Source organism: Hippoglossus hippoglossus, chromosome 22 (genome assembly GCF_009819705.1).
Source record: "Hippoglossus hippoglossus isolate fHipHip1 chromosome 22, fHipHip1.pri, whole genome shotgun sequence".
Taxonomy (NCBI): domain Eukaryota; kingdom Metazoa; phylum Chordata; class Actinopteri; order Pleuronectiformes; family Pleuronectidae; genus Hippoglossus; species Hippoglossus hippoglossus.
In genome coordinates this window covers 19,188,261-19,205,123 of record NC_047172.1, presented here as the reverse complement: position 1 = coordinate 19,205,123, position 16,863 = coordinate 19,188,261, and the positions used below count along the sequence as shown (strand labels likewise).

At 39.3% G+C, this 16,863-nt stretch overlaps 1 protein-coding gene across 1 annotated transcript in view; it reads left to right on the top strand.

Moving 5' to 3' along the window:
• Positions 1-16,863, top strand: part of sntg2 (syntrophin, gamma 2) — an 80,297-nt gene that overhangs the window by 34,311 nt on the left and 29,123 nt on the right. The window contains exons 8-9 of the mRNA XM_034576768.1: positions 1,099-1,187; positions 13,835-13,959. Coding sequence (XP_034432659.1) covers positions 1,099-1,187; positions 13,835-13,959 — 214 coding nt within the window. The remainder of the gene's footprint in view (positions 1-1,098; positions 1,188-13,834; positions 13,960-16,863) is intronic.

Sequence of the window (16,863 nt, the reverse complement as noted above, 5' to 3'; positions counted from 1 at the left end):
TGAGTGTTTATTTCAAAGTAATAAATTGACATGTTCAGTAGCCTTACATGAGCAGGAATGTCCGAGCTGCAGCCTCCTGCTCCTGTACTTAGCTCAGCAGCTTAAAGAAAATCCAAACAGAGACTGAATATTGTATGCAGGGGAGGGAGGTGAGAAATTGAAGAGGTTGGAAAGAAAAAATAGAAATACGTGGAAAATTTGGCAATTTTATGGTATTAAAGTAAGTAGGACGCCCTTTACTTGTTACTGCAGTGGAAGAATATGTAGTTCTTTTGCTGAAACACTTTCAGGCTTCATGTGTGCAATCATCAGTTCATAATTTTTAATTTGTAGCTATTTAATTACATAATACAAATGTTCACAACAAAAAAACATTACTTCATTGTTTGGGTAGTGATTGCACCGTCTTATAGTGATACAGTCAATCATTTTTGTAGTTATTAGTTGAAACTGGGGACATTTTGTTACTGAATGATTTGGGTTCTCTTGTTTGGACAAAACAAGTCATTAGCTTGGGTTGATAAACACATTCTCCTCAAAGTGAGAGCTGAGAGAGATTTCGCCCTCACATCTTGTTGGTAAGTTAAAAGGAAAGCATCAGTGCTCGTGCTTTGCTTTGTAGGGTCTTTTGGCCGGTGAATCATGTTTCGTTGACTGAGGGAGAAAAGGTTCAAGTCGTATTCACTCTAAGACATTTTTTAAACTGTGTACAATGGCACAAATGACGAGCAGGAGAGGCCAGGAGCAGTTTGCCACACTTATCAGAGTGTGACCGAATCAGAAAGCAGGTCCCCTTGACGCCAAGCCAGTATCATATCAAAGAGGAACATTTGTCTCTTTTGGATGCTGCGCACCATTCACACATACATCAACACTGCTCGGCTTGAAGGCAGAGCAGCAGAATACAGTCAATAATAACCCTGAAGACTATCAGCTGAACCACGGTGTTTGAGGTGTAGGTGAAATTATTGACTTATTGTCTTTGTTTCTGTAAGAATAGGATAACAGATCCAATGTGAAGCAGGACTAAATATTTTAACAGTTATTCTTCCGTAGGCTTTTTGTTAAGAACATGAATCATTCTCCTTTCTTTCTCAGGTTCTCCTGGGCCGTCCACGGATCACAGCAGAGTATCTTCTCCCCTCTTTGACAGCGGTTTACATTTAAATGGAAACGGAAACAACACAGTAAGAAAGACCAATTTGATGTTTCATATTTGATGTTGATTGCATTGTGTTTGGTACCTTGAGTTTTTTAGTTTTTAAAAGGAACTGGCGTCCATATTGAATTTCAGCAAGCTAAGCTCTGCTTAAACAATCAGGAGTGATGTTCATTGGTATATGGTTACAACATGGGCGTGGCCTGGCTTGGGCTTTAGTGAGTGAGCAGCGTGGCGTGTTTTGTTGTTGTTGTGAACATGTCTGAGCAGAGAATCTCCTGCTGCGTTTAAATGTGAAAAAAAAACTCCAGGCATAGTCTGGACCCAATTGTTTGCATATTATCTGACACTCGTGTGTGAAAAAGGCTCTTGACAGATTATTATATAATTTTATTTAGCTCTATGACATCATTAGATCATTTATGCTGAAGCAGCTGTGAATGCAGCAGGTGGAGCTGAAGTAAAATACATTATAAAGAGTTTTATATACAGGGACATTAGATATATTGTGAGCTTGTTTCTCTGATTCGTGGTGAGATACTGGATCATCAAAGCGTTTGAAATAACTAAATTTGTCTTTTAGAAGCGACCGATTTTCTAAACTACTAGTTTTCTCTTTAACTAGGTGTTTTAACAGCTTGTTATATTATCTATTGTTTAAAATCTTCATTTTAAATTAACTAAAGCTGTTCAGTAAATGTAATGTAGTGGAAAATACAAAAAAATTCTCTGAAATGTATCAAGAATGGAAGTATGGAGTACTAAATACTAAAGTACAAGTGAAATAAAAATAAATATTTGAGATTTACAGTCTTTGTGACATTGTGTCATGTAAACTGTCCAGCCTGCAGAAGGAGTTATTATATCTTGGGGTGCATATGTTCTTCTATTAAGTGGGGAACAAATTAGGCTTTTTTGTGTATAAATAAGTTTATTAATAAAATAACAAGCAACTAGGGCCAAAATATTGAAATCTAAATTTTTGGATAAACCCCCCACCACCACCACCATCTCCCTCGGGCCCTTAGGGCACAATGTGATTTAGGAATGCATACTTTAGGCTTGACTATCCAATAGGATGCGAACACCTACATGTAACATAGAGAGTGACAGCAATTCTAGCCGTTCATGGATGTGCTGTTGGAATGGGTGACGCAAGTAGAGGAAGATATATGGGGATGCTGTGGGAAACATCTTCAGACTGGGGGGTGACAATTGCTAATGTTGCTCTGTTAGCATTTGTATATTGTTCCACCTTTTGGTCTCCTTGATGCATCAAGTCTAGTAGTTTTGTTCCAGTAACGGTCCATTATCTTTTGTCCGTTAGCTTGTTTGCTGTTTTAGCAGGAGTTGGAGGAGGATTTGAATCAGATCATCTGGTTTGGCTGAGCTTGGTGCAGCGGCTGGAAGGGAACGGAGTCTGGATCTGCCACTAACTCCACAGTTTCATATTTTACATGTTGTGTTGCTACTTCACTAGCTCACCCCTCGTAATTCCTACATTCTGGAAATACCTGGGGTTTTGTGGAGCATCGCAGAGTGCAAAGTGAGGACAGTGTCTGGGGCTGAAGATGGGGGGGCTGTGGCTAACCAGAAGGTTGGCGGTTTTATCCCTGGGCCAGATACTGAACCCCAAAATTGCCCCTTCTCATAGAGAACAAGCTGATCATAAGTACCTTGATTCACTGTATGTATGTGTAAGATGATGAATGGGTGAATGGCAAAAACTGTGCTTTAAAGCGCTTTGAGTGAACATCAAGACTAGAAAAGTGCTATATAAATACAGACCATTTACATGACAGCTTTTAATTAGACCATTTATTTTCTATTTCTACATTTGAAAACAGAATATAAACAGAATTAATATGCACATTGAGACATCAGAGGTGTTGTGAGTGAAATAGCTAATAATGTTTAGTAATTACTAAAATATTAAAACATGTAATTTTTATGTACTTTGTTGTTTTTTCTTTACATTTTTCTAGTAGGTTGCTGCTAAAGGGGCCTTTCAATACAGAAAACATGACCCATTCTTCTTGTTCTTAGTTGGATATTATTTAGATTTTTAACATTGAAATTCATTGTCACACACACACAGCCACACTTTTCCTCACATTGATGTTGGTAGCAGTTTACAGTGAACCCTTCTGAATAAGTGAACAAATTCCACTTAGTAGTAGTAGAGTGTAGTAGGAACACAAATACTACCAATCAAACTCTATTCAGACTCTGTGTTTTTCATTCCAGTTAGCTCAGCAGGACTAATCACTAGTCAGGCAGCAGCACTATCAGCAGCAGCCTGAGCCGCCGTCTCTCTATGTGGACTGTGGCTCATACAAATCTGCTTTGACTTTGACATGTTAATAAATGTGCAGTAATCCATAACGTCCTCTATGCATATATGCTGGGACTGTGTTTGTCAAAATATGGCTCCGAACCCTGATAGCTCACTGCTGCGAAACAGTTCCCCCGGCTGAGGGAGGAGAATTAAACTTATCTCAAACAAACTCTCCCTGTAGTTCTTCCACCCTTCACTGATGGTAAAATACATTTGGTCTGAGGGCAATGGAAGTAAACTATTATGTTAGCTACAGTGGTGCAGAGAGTATTGGCAAGTATGAGCCCCTTTGTCGATGACCTCTATGACTGACACTGAAACAAGTCAATGCAAAATGATCATTACTTTGTTGAGGCACTCCTTTTGGGTATTGTCTAAGTCTAAGTATTGTCTAAGGTGGTTATTTTCATTGATTTTAACCATCTCTCCCTCTTTTAATTAAATAATTATCCTCTGAGATGCAGTAGATGGCACAGCTTTAATCATACGATGAAGACAAACTGGTCGTGTTTTCATCGTGCTCCCTGAAAACGAAAAATGTGTTAAATGCTGCATTGAATATTGAAGTTTGGAGAATTGCATGGTGTGTACAGCCGCAGGATGTTGTGGGATCTCTGCACACTGTAGCAGTCACACACATACCTGAATGAATGGTCAGAGCTATTCTTATGGTTCTGAGTTATCCCAAAACTAAATATGGTTCAGTTAAGTCATCAACATAACAAATTCAGCACAGGCTTCCAAAACAAAGTACATATCCTTCACAGGTTAAGCTCACAATGACCAAATGGATGTCTGTGATTGCAAAATTAAAGCTGTGTCACTAATGCTGCAGAAATATCAAGCAAATTCGACTTGATTTTAAACGTTACATACTGAGCATAATGAGGAGCAATAATTATATCCCCAAAGCCAGAATTTCACCATTTTATTAGTGAGGATTCAGAAATTGCATGTTAATATGCCAATCTATAATGAAAAGAGGAGCCGTAAAGACTGAATCTATGGCCCGTCATCTCACATGAATTATTCAGAGAATGCATGACGGACAGCAGGTGGCCACTTTAACCTTTCATAGATAATCTAGATTTAAAGTGTTTCCATTTGAATCTCTAGCAGGAGCAGAAGACACTTCTCTTCTCTGTATGTGCACATGCTTTATCTAAGAGCAGAAAACAGACCTTGACACATGCCTACCTAGGCAGAAAGAAATGGCTCAGTGTGACATAACAGGTCAGCTCGCTCTAGCACAGATTACATTTAATTCTGTCATTGAAAATGACATGGCTGACAAACACAATTAGCCAGGCAGTTTCCTGACCTCCAGAAATAACTTTTCAAGGAGTGAAAAGCACAAATGGCAAGAACTGGTCTCACTCTAGTTTTTACTCAGCTCAAATGAGATTCCCTTTACACAAATAGGCACTATTATGTGAGTGGTTGCCTATCTAGATGTGTTAATGGGTTTTTTTCCAGTGTAGAATGATTGTGCATTCACTTTAATGCTCAGAGTATAATGATAGGAAGCCTCCAGATAGAGATTTGCAGAAAAGTATTGCAAAGAAAAGAAAGACATTGCCTGTTTTACGGAAGTAAGCATCATATGAAAACATTTATTATGTGTAACCTGACAGAAGAAATGGATTGTTCCAACAAACTCAATGAGACTTATCATTCACCTTTGCAGGTCCACTTCTGCACTTAAGCCTATTTCAGCTAATTTGTTTTGGCTTTCCTGTTTGCAATTTTGATTTGAGTTGTTGTTTCACTCCCACCACTCTAATTGCCATTGTTTACATCAGCACTGATTAACATCACTGTGCAATACCTGCCCACCGATAGCTCGATAGTTAGCGGTTAGCTAGCCAAAACGGTAGAACCAATGAACCAGACATAATTCTGATACCTAAACAACTAGTGTGAACGTTGGACTTAGATTTGTCCTGTGTCCAGAATCCTTCGCCCATACGAATGTTAATGTTGCTCTGTCTGCTGAATGTGTGAATCAACTGTTTTGCCAAATCGGCATTATAAGAAGATATAGAAGCTTTAATGCTAATGCAGTGTTTTTAGCTCTTTTTGTTGACCCCAAGTCTGCTCATAGATTTTTTCTAAACTCACCATTGTTCATTAATGGTCAAACATCCCACGTGCAGAGAAATGCTAGACCGTGAAAAACAGCAATCTCTCCACTGACTCCAGAGCCCAGATGCAGTGTAGCCACAAGGGACCTGGTGGGCTGAGGTGCAATATGCTCCCATTTTCTTGACAGGGAAGACATTGCTTATTTGAGGTATATATTGCTCTCAGTACCTGTGCGTTAAATGACTGTGTGCTGCAAGGCCAGCTGAGTTCATGTCAAAATGCGCTCTGGAAAAAGAAGACAAACATGGACGACAACTTCAGGGATATAAAAAACCATAACCCTTCATGGAAGTAATGAATACCAATATTACTTTTATGATTGGGTGATGTTGAAAGTTTTATAGCCTGTAACGCAATAATACCCAGAACCTGACCCTGTAATCTATCACATATTTACACTGTGAGCTGGCGTATCTACATTTTTCCAGTTTAACCTGGTAGATGCACTTGAACTTTGCCTGCACTACAACTATTCCTCAGAATGGATAAAGAAGAGGTAGACAAGGAGAAACATTGGGCCTTTTTTGGCTAGGGGTGGGTACCGAAATTCGATCAGCCAATCAGGCACCGGTTCCTCTTCAGGCGGTACCTACTGTAGCGAATCATAATGCAGATTTCAGAACCTTATTTGGATGCCTAAGCTATAGTTGCCCTGCTTACAGGCAACATAAACATCAGCGCATGTGCCCATGACATTTAACTCTGGTGGCAACACACTCTTTACATGTCTCTGGCTGCATGTAACGTTAGCCTAGGGTTAGCTAGTAGTTACCTCAAACTCGAGTCGACATGACAACAAGATGCTGAAAGCTTAGCGGTCGAAAGTATGGCTGTATTTCATGTGAAGGGTTGCCGATACTGCGACATGCAGCAAATGAATAACAATTCTGTGTAATTCTGAGTTCGGAACACGGAAAACCTGATGAAGCACCCAGTGATGCACAGGACACATTTGAAAGCAAAGGGATGCATAGTACTGTTTGCATGACCCCATGTCAAGTACATCAGTAGGCAATGTTGGCGTCCCTGTTCCCGGCGGTGGGGAGCTGTAGTATTTTACTGTATTAAGCAATGAAACTGTTATTTAGTGTTGTATTTTATTTGTGTTAGGATTTATTTATTGTGATTATGTGATTTTTGTTGTGTAACTATGTCACGAGTTTTGTAATTATTTATATTTGTACATTTATATTAACTTTAAGCTGTTAACAGTTAATTTTAAATTTCAACCTTTGATTTGCCTTAGCAATAAGAAAAGCCTCTTCTCTATCATTGTTTTGTACTTTTTGTATTTTAAGTAAAAGTTTTTTTCGTTCTGGCACCAGTATCAATGTAGTACTGGGATCGGAAAAATCCCAAATGATATCAGACCCTATATTTGGCATACCTAGTACTTTTCGGGGATCACAAATTTGTTTCTCCAGTCCCTCCTGATGATCGACACACTTTTCTTCACCTGTCATGTGGTCATGTCAAGCTGATAAGAATAGTTTCAGTCTCAGAAAAACGAGTAGTATTTTTTCATACTAGTTCATCCCTAATTATGAGAGAATGTCAAAGTTGACAAAAGTACATGGTTGAGCAACTTTTTTTTACCTCACCCATATTTACATTAATCTTTCCTGTAAATGATTAGAATTCAAGAAGCTTGTGTTCGGTTTGCACTCATTAAAATCATTTTACAGAATTCTTCTTTTCACTGCAGGCCTGGACCATCTACCTCATTGATTTATTTAGATACTTTCAAATAATTATGCTCATGTCTGAAATCCACAATCACTGATGTGAAGAACAACACTGTGGCTTTAGTTCCTGTTTCCCCGCTCTTCTGTAGAGGCAGGTGCTTTGTCCGTGTAATCCACTCTGACAGCCTGATAGTTTTCTATTCCCTGCCACCTCGCCCACTCTCGGCAGAGCTCCACTTGAGAGTTAACTAAAACATTTTGTCCTGGATTGACATAAATGGACCAAACGATTATAATTTTGTAAGAAAGGTAGTAATTACTGGTGCGCTCTGACAGAGGTCTGCATGCAACATAGTGCAGTTAATCAATGATTTGCAACTCACTTTGCAAAGGTAGGCAGTTTTTCCTCTGCTGTTCACTGTTGACTACCTTCCACCCAAAGGCCATTTTAATACCCTGGTAATATGCTTAGCTGCTTTGCACTACCCTGCCCTCTTCCTACCCTAACTGTACTGTGTGTATAACATTAACAGGGCTACACCAGATTCTTTGTCTCTAATCTTTCCACTGTTTGCTGAAGCTAAATCTTCAGTTATTTAAACCCCAAGCTTGTTACCCATTAGATAATATGTAATGTTTACAGACCTTTAGAATGTTTGATGGTTCAGTCTCCGTTAAGGCTCCATTCAACTCTGGAAGTTTTAGAGGGTTCGTGTTGGCTTGTTGGCATCAAAAAACTTTCTTTATCAGTCTCAAATTAATCACAGTTTAAAAATCCTCCTCTGCACTGTTATAATCTTGTTACAAGTTCTAAACCAATTAAATGTGCACCATAGATGATCCGACCCCACAAAGAGCTATTAAATCTGCAAGGATGCCCTCTTCTCAGGTTCATCCAAAGAAAATCTCCGAGTTCTGTAATCACTGCTTTTGAAAAATAGCTGTGGTTTCTCCTTTACTGCAAAGACCTAACCTTGATTCTCAAACTCTAAGTGATTATGGATTGATTTAAAATCTCCCTTGCTTGTCCAAACGCAAGTTCTTGCTGGCAAACCCAGATTCAACATGTGTACAAACTTCAAAATCGTTGAAGGGGCTATTCCTAACCTGCTCTCACGTTGCACACAGGTTACTATACAATATGTATTTGGTTATTATACTGTATTTGTCTTGCCAATGTTTTTTCATGATACAATATTTTCACCCAACATAAAAACTCATTGGTGATTTGCATCATTGCTTAATTGGAGAGCTGTATGCTGTTTTCAGTTTTCCGCAAGTAAAACTAAGCTTAACACAGGGCTTGTTCTGTCGAGCCCTTTTCAGACATAACCTCCAGAGAATTTGGTCGGACATAAATCTGCGGAGGGGTTAGGGGTAATGCAACAGGCAGAGGCAGTTTACAGATAATCCTGCTGAGGATCTCCTGCTGTGTTCTCACATTGGCTCCTCCAGACTTTCTGCAGAGAAGGCCGCAGAAAGTCTAGATAGATGAATGTCCGAAGGATCTTAGTGCATGAACTTAAGTGGTGGAGCTTGCATGCTTCACCTTGTATCCATATAACATAAGTCAATTGCTCAGTGTAGCAATTGACATACAGGAAGTCAGTATTCTGCTATGGCCGCACCTGCACTTTGGTTCGCTTACTGCAAGTTCTTTAGCCAGGTTCCATCTGTTATGGAAGTTTTCTGGATGCTGGTGAAAGGAGAACTCAGGCAGCAGCTGAGACCAGAAGGTGGAACAATATACAAATGCTAACAGAGTAACATGAGCAATTGTCACCCCCATGTCGTCTCCCCCCCCCCAAGATGTCTCCCACAGCATCCCAGTATATCTCCCTCTACTTTGCCTCACCCATTCTAACAGCACATCCATGAATGGCTAGAATTGCTGTCACTCTCTATGTTACATGTAGGTGCTCACATCCTATTGGATAGTTAAGCCTAAAGTATGCATAACTAAATCACATTGTGTCTTTACGTCTTGCCACTGGTGAAATACGCAAAAGAGTTGGTGAGAGTTGAAGTTTTAGCCTCTCTGTCTGGTGCATCTGAGTTAGATATGAAAGTCTTAGCGTAGACACTACAATTCATTGTTGGTTGGCCCTTTATCTATAACCTGACCTTGGGTACTGCTTAGAGAAAGAAGGGAGTATCTGTGGAATTAGACAGGCACTATTCTCCTAATTGTGTACATATATAATGTAATATACACTATAAACATAATATATAGTGGTATAGTAATGTGTGAGGATGGTTAAAAGTTCCTCAACGCCATCTTTCTACAACGTTTCGGCCCTCTAAACTCGGAATGTCTCCTGGTGGCGGGGCAGTGGCAGGGACTGAAGCTTCCTGCAGACATTGACCGTTATGATGCAGTCTTGGGAGGCAAGAACGGCGGCGCTTTAATGTCTTGCTTGTGTTGACCCTGCCTTTTCTGACAAACTGAATGTGGTGGTCTGCTGCCATGGTTCAGGCCTCTGCTAATTTCCGGTCTGCATATCTCCAACACCTCAGCCAATTTGGTAAGGACCTGCTTATGGCACCAGACAGTCAAGAATTAAGAAATGACTCTTGATATTTGTTTTACTTTTGAGCCTCATGTAAAGTATGTCACCAGCGTTGCCTTGCTGTTACATGATGAACCAAATACATGACCCTTATAATCCACTTCACCTACTGAAATCCTTGTTCACGCTATTGTAAATTTCAGAGTCAACTACTGCAACACGCTTTTCTCTGACTCACCTCTTACAGCAACAGTTGGTCTAAAAAGCTGCAGCCAGAGTCTCTAGAAGCTCTGAGACGTTTGATCACATTACACCCTTCCTCAAGTGTGCAAGACTTTAAATGCACTGGCTTCATCTTACAGTACATGTCCAGTCTTATTATACTAGATTAGTAGATAGTATTATCTGTGTACTCCATCACATGATTTATGTTCTCGATGCTGGTTATTTAATTCCTCCTAGATTATAGGAAAAATCTTACAGCAGTATAGGAGTCTTTGCTCATCAAGCTTTCCTTCTGTGCAACAAAATCTCTATGCAAATTTGAGAAGCACGCTCTGTGGAGATTTTCAAATATAAGTTGTTGTTTTTTCCTCTGTGCAATTTCCTTTCCAGTTTCAAATTGTTTAACCGACTCGACTTTGATAATTATTCACCTCAATTTTGTCACTTTTTTCTGTTTGTCTCTCTCTCTCTCTCTCTCTCTCTCTCTCTCTCTCTCTCTCTCTCTCTCTCTCTCTCTCTGTCTATCTTTGTGTGTTCGAGTGTGGCTAGTGTTTTGTTTGAGGCTGGTTTCTGGCACCACCCAAATCCATCCCTTCAAACAGCTGATTTCCACATCAACACATTTTACAGTTTTTAACAGGTTATTAGCTGCTGCGGTTTTGTTGTCAGCTTTGTGCTACAGTCCACTGTCTAGACCCAGACTGCAGGCTGCTTAGGTTATTCTCTCAAATCCTCAAGGGAAGAACTGTGGTAGAATTTCACTTTGCAGAAAAAAACATTTGGCGAGGGAAATTAAAGCATGTGAAAATGAATTAAACATTTGCAACACATTAAAGCAATTTTGCCATTTTAGTCTCCTTGAAAACAGATTCTTGTCCTCGCTTTTAAAAAGTAAAATTCAGTAGTGAATGTATTTCATTTTATTTTCAGTAATGTGAAGCCCTCAGGCCTTTGTCAAAAAAGAAAACTGATGGTGAATTGCTCAATAGTAATATGAAGTCTCACCTGCTGCCATGTGCGTTGCCACCCTCACAATGTACAGCTTTCAAAAACACAACCTGTTCCCATGCAACATTAACACTATTATTGTTATCACTGTTATTGTTATGAGCATCTTTAAGCTGCAATCTGAGACTTTACTGATGTTCATTAGTGATTTAGTGCCTATAAATAACCTAAATGCACTTGTGTATTTGCCTCAGTCAGTCTCATTCTGCTGCACTGTTTTCAAAACTCCATTAGAACGAGCTTACAGAGACTCACTGCCGCCAAGCATGAATGTGATCCATCACTTGAAACAGCAAGTGTATTTTTCCCAAATATGACTTCATAACTCAACAGCACTTGAAGCTGAGATCGTATCAGAACCAGTTTCATTCTGTCATTAATGAAAGTCAAGAGGCACCTACTGAGGGTCGGTTTTTATCCACTTTAGCTCCATTTTCTGGACCCACTTGTGTGTGTGTGAAGTGTGGAGGTGCAGCCTTGTCAGTCGGATGTATCTGTATGCTGTGAAGTCTTGCTGACTGTACTGCTATCTATTATTGGTAACATCTATTAACTTTTAATGTTTAAACATCTATTCATGTTTTCCTTTGAGTGTTACTCTCTGTCTTGTAAAGATGGGACTGCTTATCTGTATTCAGTGAAGTAGCTGTAGTTAGAGAAGGAAGAGCTGCTTCACTGGTGACAGCTAAGACGGAGTCAAATAAACGAGCAAAAACAAATTCTAGCTTCTTCTTTGAAGACAAAGAAAAGCTGTCTGCTTCAGCTTGCTGTGCGGCTTGACTGCTGGTTATCCTCCCAATTAAATCATGACTTTAACTGATCAATTTTCATGATCTAATATATTTTTAATTAATGGCCTAGTACATAAAATGTAAAAATTAGTGGAAAAAGACCAAAATGTCTTTAGATTGCTTGTTTTTGTCTAAAATGCCCTAAAATATTTTGGTCAAATTCGGAGCTGACTGGCATCCAAGCAACTATAGAATATAGTATATAAGTAACTATAAAACACTCAGTAAAAAACCTGTAGGTTTTAGTGCAGAGTAAAATAAGAAGATTCATAAAACTCGATAAGCTGGTATTGAGTATTTAAGAGTCTTATAGCTGGACTGTGTATGTCAGTGGATAATTGAAGAGTGGGGTGTTGGCCACTTGGTCATAGCTCAGTTATAAAATCCTACTTCTCAGCGGAGCGTCTCTCCTGCTGCGCTACTGGCAGCATTTTCAGCTGGTGGTAACTGGGCAGAAAACTGTGGTTTCTGCTTTAGCTGTGTATGTTCCAGCGACAGAGATGCAGCTCTCAGCAGGAAGTTAGAATTCGTCAAACACAGAATGGCGGATCTGAGAGAATCAGGGCCTCCTACAGCAATGAGTCGCACTCTCTGATTATGCAATAGTAAATGTTCGTGCCAAATCACTTTGAAAGAGCAACGGCCAATTGGAAAACACCAACACTCGGCCCTGTGACCAATGGTGCCACAGACATTAGTGTGTGCACCCGCGGTTGCGTTCCAGCCAAAAACACAACTTCTGCTGTTTGTAATGTTCTAATGTCAGGTCAGAAAACGGTGAACAGACAGTGAGTCAGTGAGCATATATATAGCATTTTGTTGTTTACCCGCTAGAGATGCACGGATCTGCTCTGACGACATCGAATCCGCAAATATCCGAAAATATTTTCTCCAACTTAGAGACACGCACCCTCATGAACATTCCATATTTTTCTAGAAAAATGTAAATGGTAACAGGTATTTGCAAAGTTATGGAGCCACTCTGGTGACATTTGGGGAAAATTATATTGTGCAACTTATTAAGTCGTAGGAACCTGATAAATAACTCATGGACGAAGAGATGTGAATCTGTTCTTTACTAACAAGACCTGTGGAACTGAAGTGAAGAAGCCTCTTGATGAGAGATGAAACATTTCACTTAATCACTTGATGTATCCTCTATAATGAGCTTTAGTTTGACACACACTTTCTGCACTGACTCTGAGGACATACTTGGGTGGAAACGTTTGCAATTAATAGTCAATAAAAACACATGAACCTATTTTCGTGTGCCATGGCGCAGGGATCGTGACTGTGTGCATTTGGTATTTTGGAGACAGGATGCGCCTGGTGCATCTGGAAACAGGGAGAGATTAAGATCTATTGCGTGATTCACCATCAAACAACCAGAGATTGTTTTAAACTTCTCTTATCCTTCCAGTTAAGGAGAGTGAGCACCGCAAAACAGTGTAGTGTCCTTTTGGTGAGGGCTGATTGCGTGAGTCTCAGAGTGAGGCCCTAATTTGTATTCAATCAATCAAATTCAATCTAATTTTATTTGTATAGCCCATATTCACAAATCACAATTTGTCTCATAGGGCTTATTGACTAGTAATTGACAAAAAGTTGAATTCTGTCTCAACTCAATAATGCGCCTGGCTGCGATGAATGAGCGCCTGCTCTCAGCGCTCCGCTCTTTGCAGTAATGCACAATATTCTCTTTCTTTGTTGTTCACATTTTACAGAATGTAATTCATATTTTACACATCAATGATATATGATGCCACCCACTCAAACCCATCAGCTATTAATCAGAAATTTTTACAACAATACCTACACAACCTGCAGATCAACCGAATGTCTGCGGGTATAACTGCAATCTGAGCAACACTGAGTTTCAGAAAGTATTGTGCATGTAAACGGTCCCGCTGTGGTCCCACTAAATGATCTTAAGTCGCAGGAAGCTCATCACATTGTTCATGTATTCCACACAGGCTCCATCACCTCCTTCGCCCTCTGCTAATGAACCAAAGTATGAGAAGCGCTGGTTGGATGCCGTCTCCCTGCCCTTGTTGATGGCCAGAGTCTCCAGGTACAAAGCTGGCACAGATAAATTAAGGTAAGGGTAATCCAGCATTATATAATTCACCTCTGAGGTGCACAGTTCACTGAGCACAGTTGTTGGCTTAGCAGGCACTTTTAATTTAGGCAGGAGGATGTTAATGCCAATATCTATGCACAGGCATAAACGGCTTAAAAGGTCACTGGCTCAGGAGGCTCAGGAGGTGTGACCGTGAGAACACTGGTCAGGGTTTAAATGCATTAGATTATCATGCATGTTCCTTTTGTATTGATTTGAACAGTGGTTCACTATACAATCACCATTTTCTGTTTCCAAACTGTGAGACAGAATAAACAGGTGTATTGTTTGGAATTTGGTAGTGATCAACGTAACATGTAGCATATGCTAACACACAAGACTCGATCGCATTCATTCATTACACCAAACAGGGGCTCGGCCAGGATTATATTTCATAGTATACACAATAACTGGTTGAGTGTAATGTAGGTCTTACTCACAGTTTAACCTTTATTATTTGAGACACATGCAGTGAAATTTAGAGAAGCAAACAGCTCTCCAGTTGGCCTCATCAAAAAGGTTGTAGGTTAACGACCATAGTGTAGTACTGAGACATAGTAGGAGACTGATTGGCAGTTTAGCATTCACTTAAATATCTCAGGGGTAAAAACCCTTCAATTCTGCCCCAACTGCCTCGACTCCGCCAATCAGCAGCGCGAATAGTGACTACCTTAGCAGGGGAGCTTTGAGGCTGACTGGACAGGGTCGCTCCAATATACAAATCCAAACCAAGGTAGTAAAATAAACAATCAAAAAGCTGAAAGCATCAGAAACCTTCAGAGGACACCGTGGACACAGGCAGAAAAATACATTCTCGAGCACATTGTCCGATAAAAAAGAATCAAAAGTATGAGCTGATTTTATTTTCATGATACAATGTTGAGCTAAATTGTGAAAAGCATGCATGGTGCATCTGGGATTCTGCCTCGGTGCCACTTTATTTATTTTTCTCAGACACTGTGGATTGATGTTACGAATCTTTTTGTAGTTTTTGTTCATTTCATGGCTGATCACAGCTCAGTTAAATTTGTGTGCTGTAAACTAATGACAAACTCCAATTACAGACTTGTGATCAGGTCCGACAAGAGGAAATTCTTCATTTTGATCTCATTAGTTTTGGTTTCACATTGTAATTCATGGAGCACACTTAAGACCTTTGTATGACATATGTAAGTCCTGTTGTCATCATCTACGTAGGCTGTGTCTGTATATACTTGAAATTCCGTTATTGTGTTCACTAACTTTTTGAACAAAGTGCATAGGAAAAAAGTATTCTTTGCGTTTGAAGGAGAAAGTGAATGAACTGGTTAACTTTGACGATTTCGTTGTCACTGTAATGTCCTTATTCTATTACTACCAGCAAAATGAACGTCCTCCTCGTTCAAACATTATACTGTCAAAGGTAAAGACTACAAGCAATGCTGCAAACTGCTGCTTCGTCTTCTTCTATTGGTTAATGTCGCCACCTCCTGCAATTAATCCGAAAGTCCAAACTATTCAAATGTGGACCAAGACCACCTCTTTTGTTTCGGACTAAATTTTGTTCTGGTCCGAAAAACCTTCACACCTGAAAGGTCTGAAGGTCTAGGACCAAACCAGGTAGGTTTGAAAGCACTTTTAACTGACTTTTAACACAATGGTTTGGATTTAACAAATACCAATACTAAAAGTAAAGGTTAGCGTAGTTCGATGTGTTTCAGTGCTTTTGCCTTAACTCTAAATGCCTTTTTAGTTACTGTTATTGTCAACATGATGCGTAATGAATCATCAAATTCATTTTTTTGCTGTTGTATTTCTTCAAATTGGAAATTAGTCATTTCTTGCACTCGAGATGTTGTTGGAGCAGAAACATCTTCCTCTTTAGGCGTGTACGGCTGCATAATTTAGAAATTGCAGGTACATGATGATAAATAAATAATGGAATTCTACTGTGCACAGTTAATTAAAGATGTTTATTAAACCTGGACACCTTATGTCCAATAACAAGACCCGGGCAGCGGCCAAATATAAGAAAATGTTATAAAAATACTCCACTCCTTTAGAGAATGAATCCACAGAGGTCAGTTACGGCACAATAGCTCCAGTTCAACACTTTGTGTGTTTGTTGATTCACAGATACTCAGCCTCAAGCTTTTTTCTTTCCATGGCTGCTGAAATTTAACCTGTAGTTACACCCGAACATTGATCACCAAGATACCTAGGAGGATAGAGAAGAGATAACTCCAAGCATAAGCTGTATCATACTGATTGGTGGGAATTATGATAATAATTAATAATAATTGTTATAATAACATTTATCATTTTCTACAGAATTCAAAGCTGTAATATTTCTGCTCAGAAGACGACAAAGTACTTAATATACTTATATATTGTACTTTAATTTGACTATTTTCATTTATTTTTACTTCCCTACATTTCAGAGTTACTGAAATGTCCTTTGCAGTTACTTTACAGATTGAGATTTTACATCCAATGCAGGGTCTAAAATATGATGCCTTGTTGCTTTATACATCAACAATAGTAATAATATAACACTGACTATTGCAATTCTACATGATTGTGCCTTAACATTAAGTACCTTTGGTTGCTAATGATTCTGTTGGCTACTTTTAGTATTGTCATTTTTTTAATGCTGGACTTTTGCAAGTACATGATTTAAATATTTCTTCCACTTCGAATAGAATTCATTACTGTGGGTTATTAAGGTCTTAGTATTCCCACTGCATGTGATATAAACCTAAGTACACAATAACAATAACTAAACAGAGAAAATATGGATTAGTAGGCCAACAGGGCTAATGCATGCCTTTTAAAACACATAGTGGAACCCTTTAGGTACATTTGAAAATAGATTTCTAGATATATGTTTGCAGCAAGAGTGCA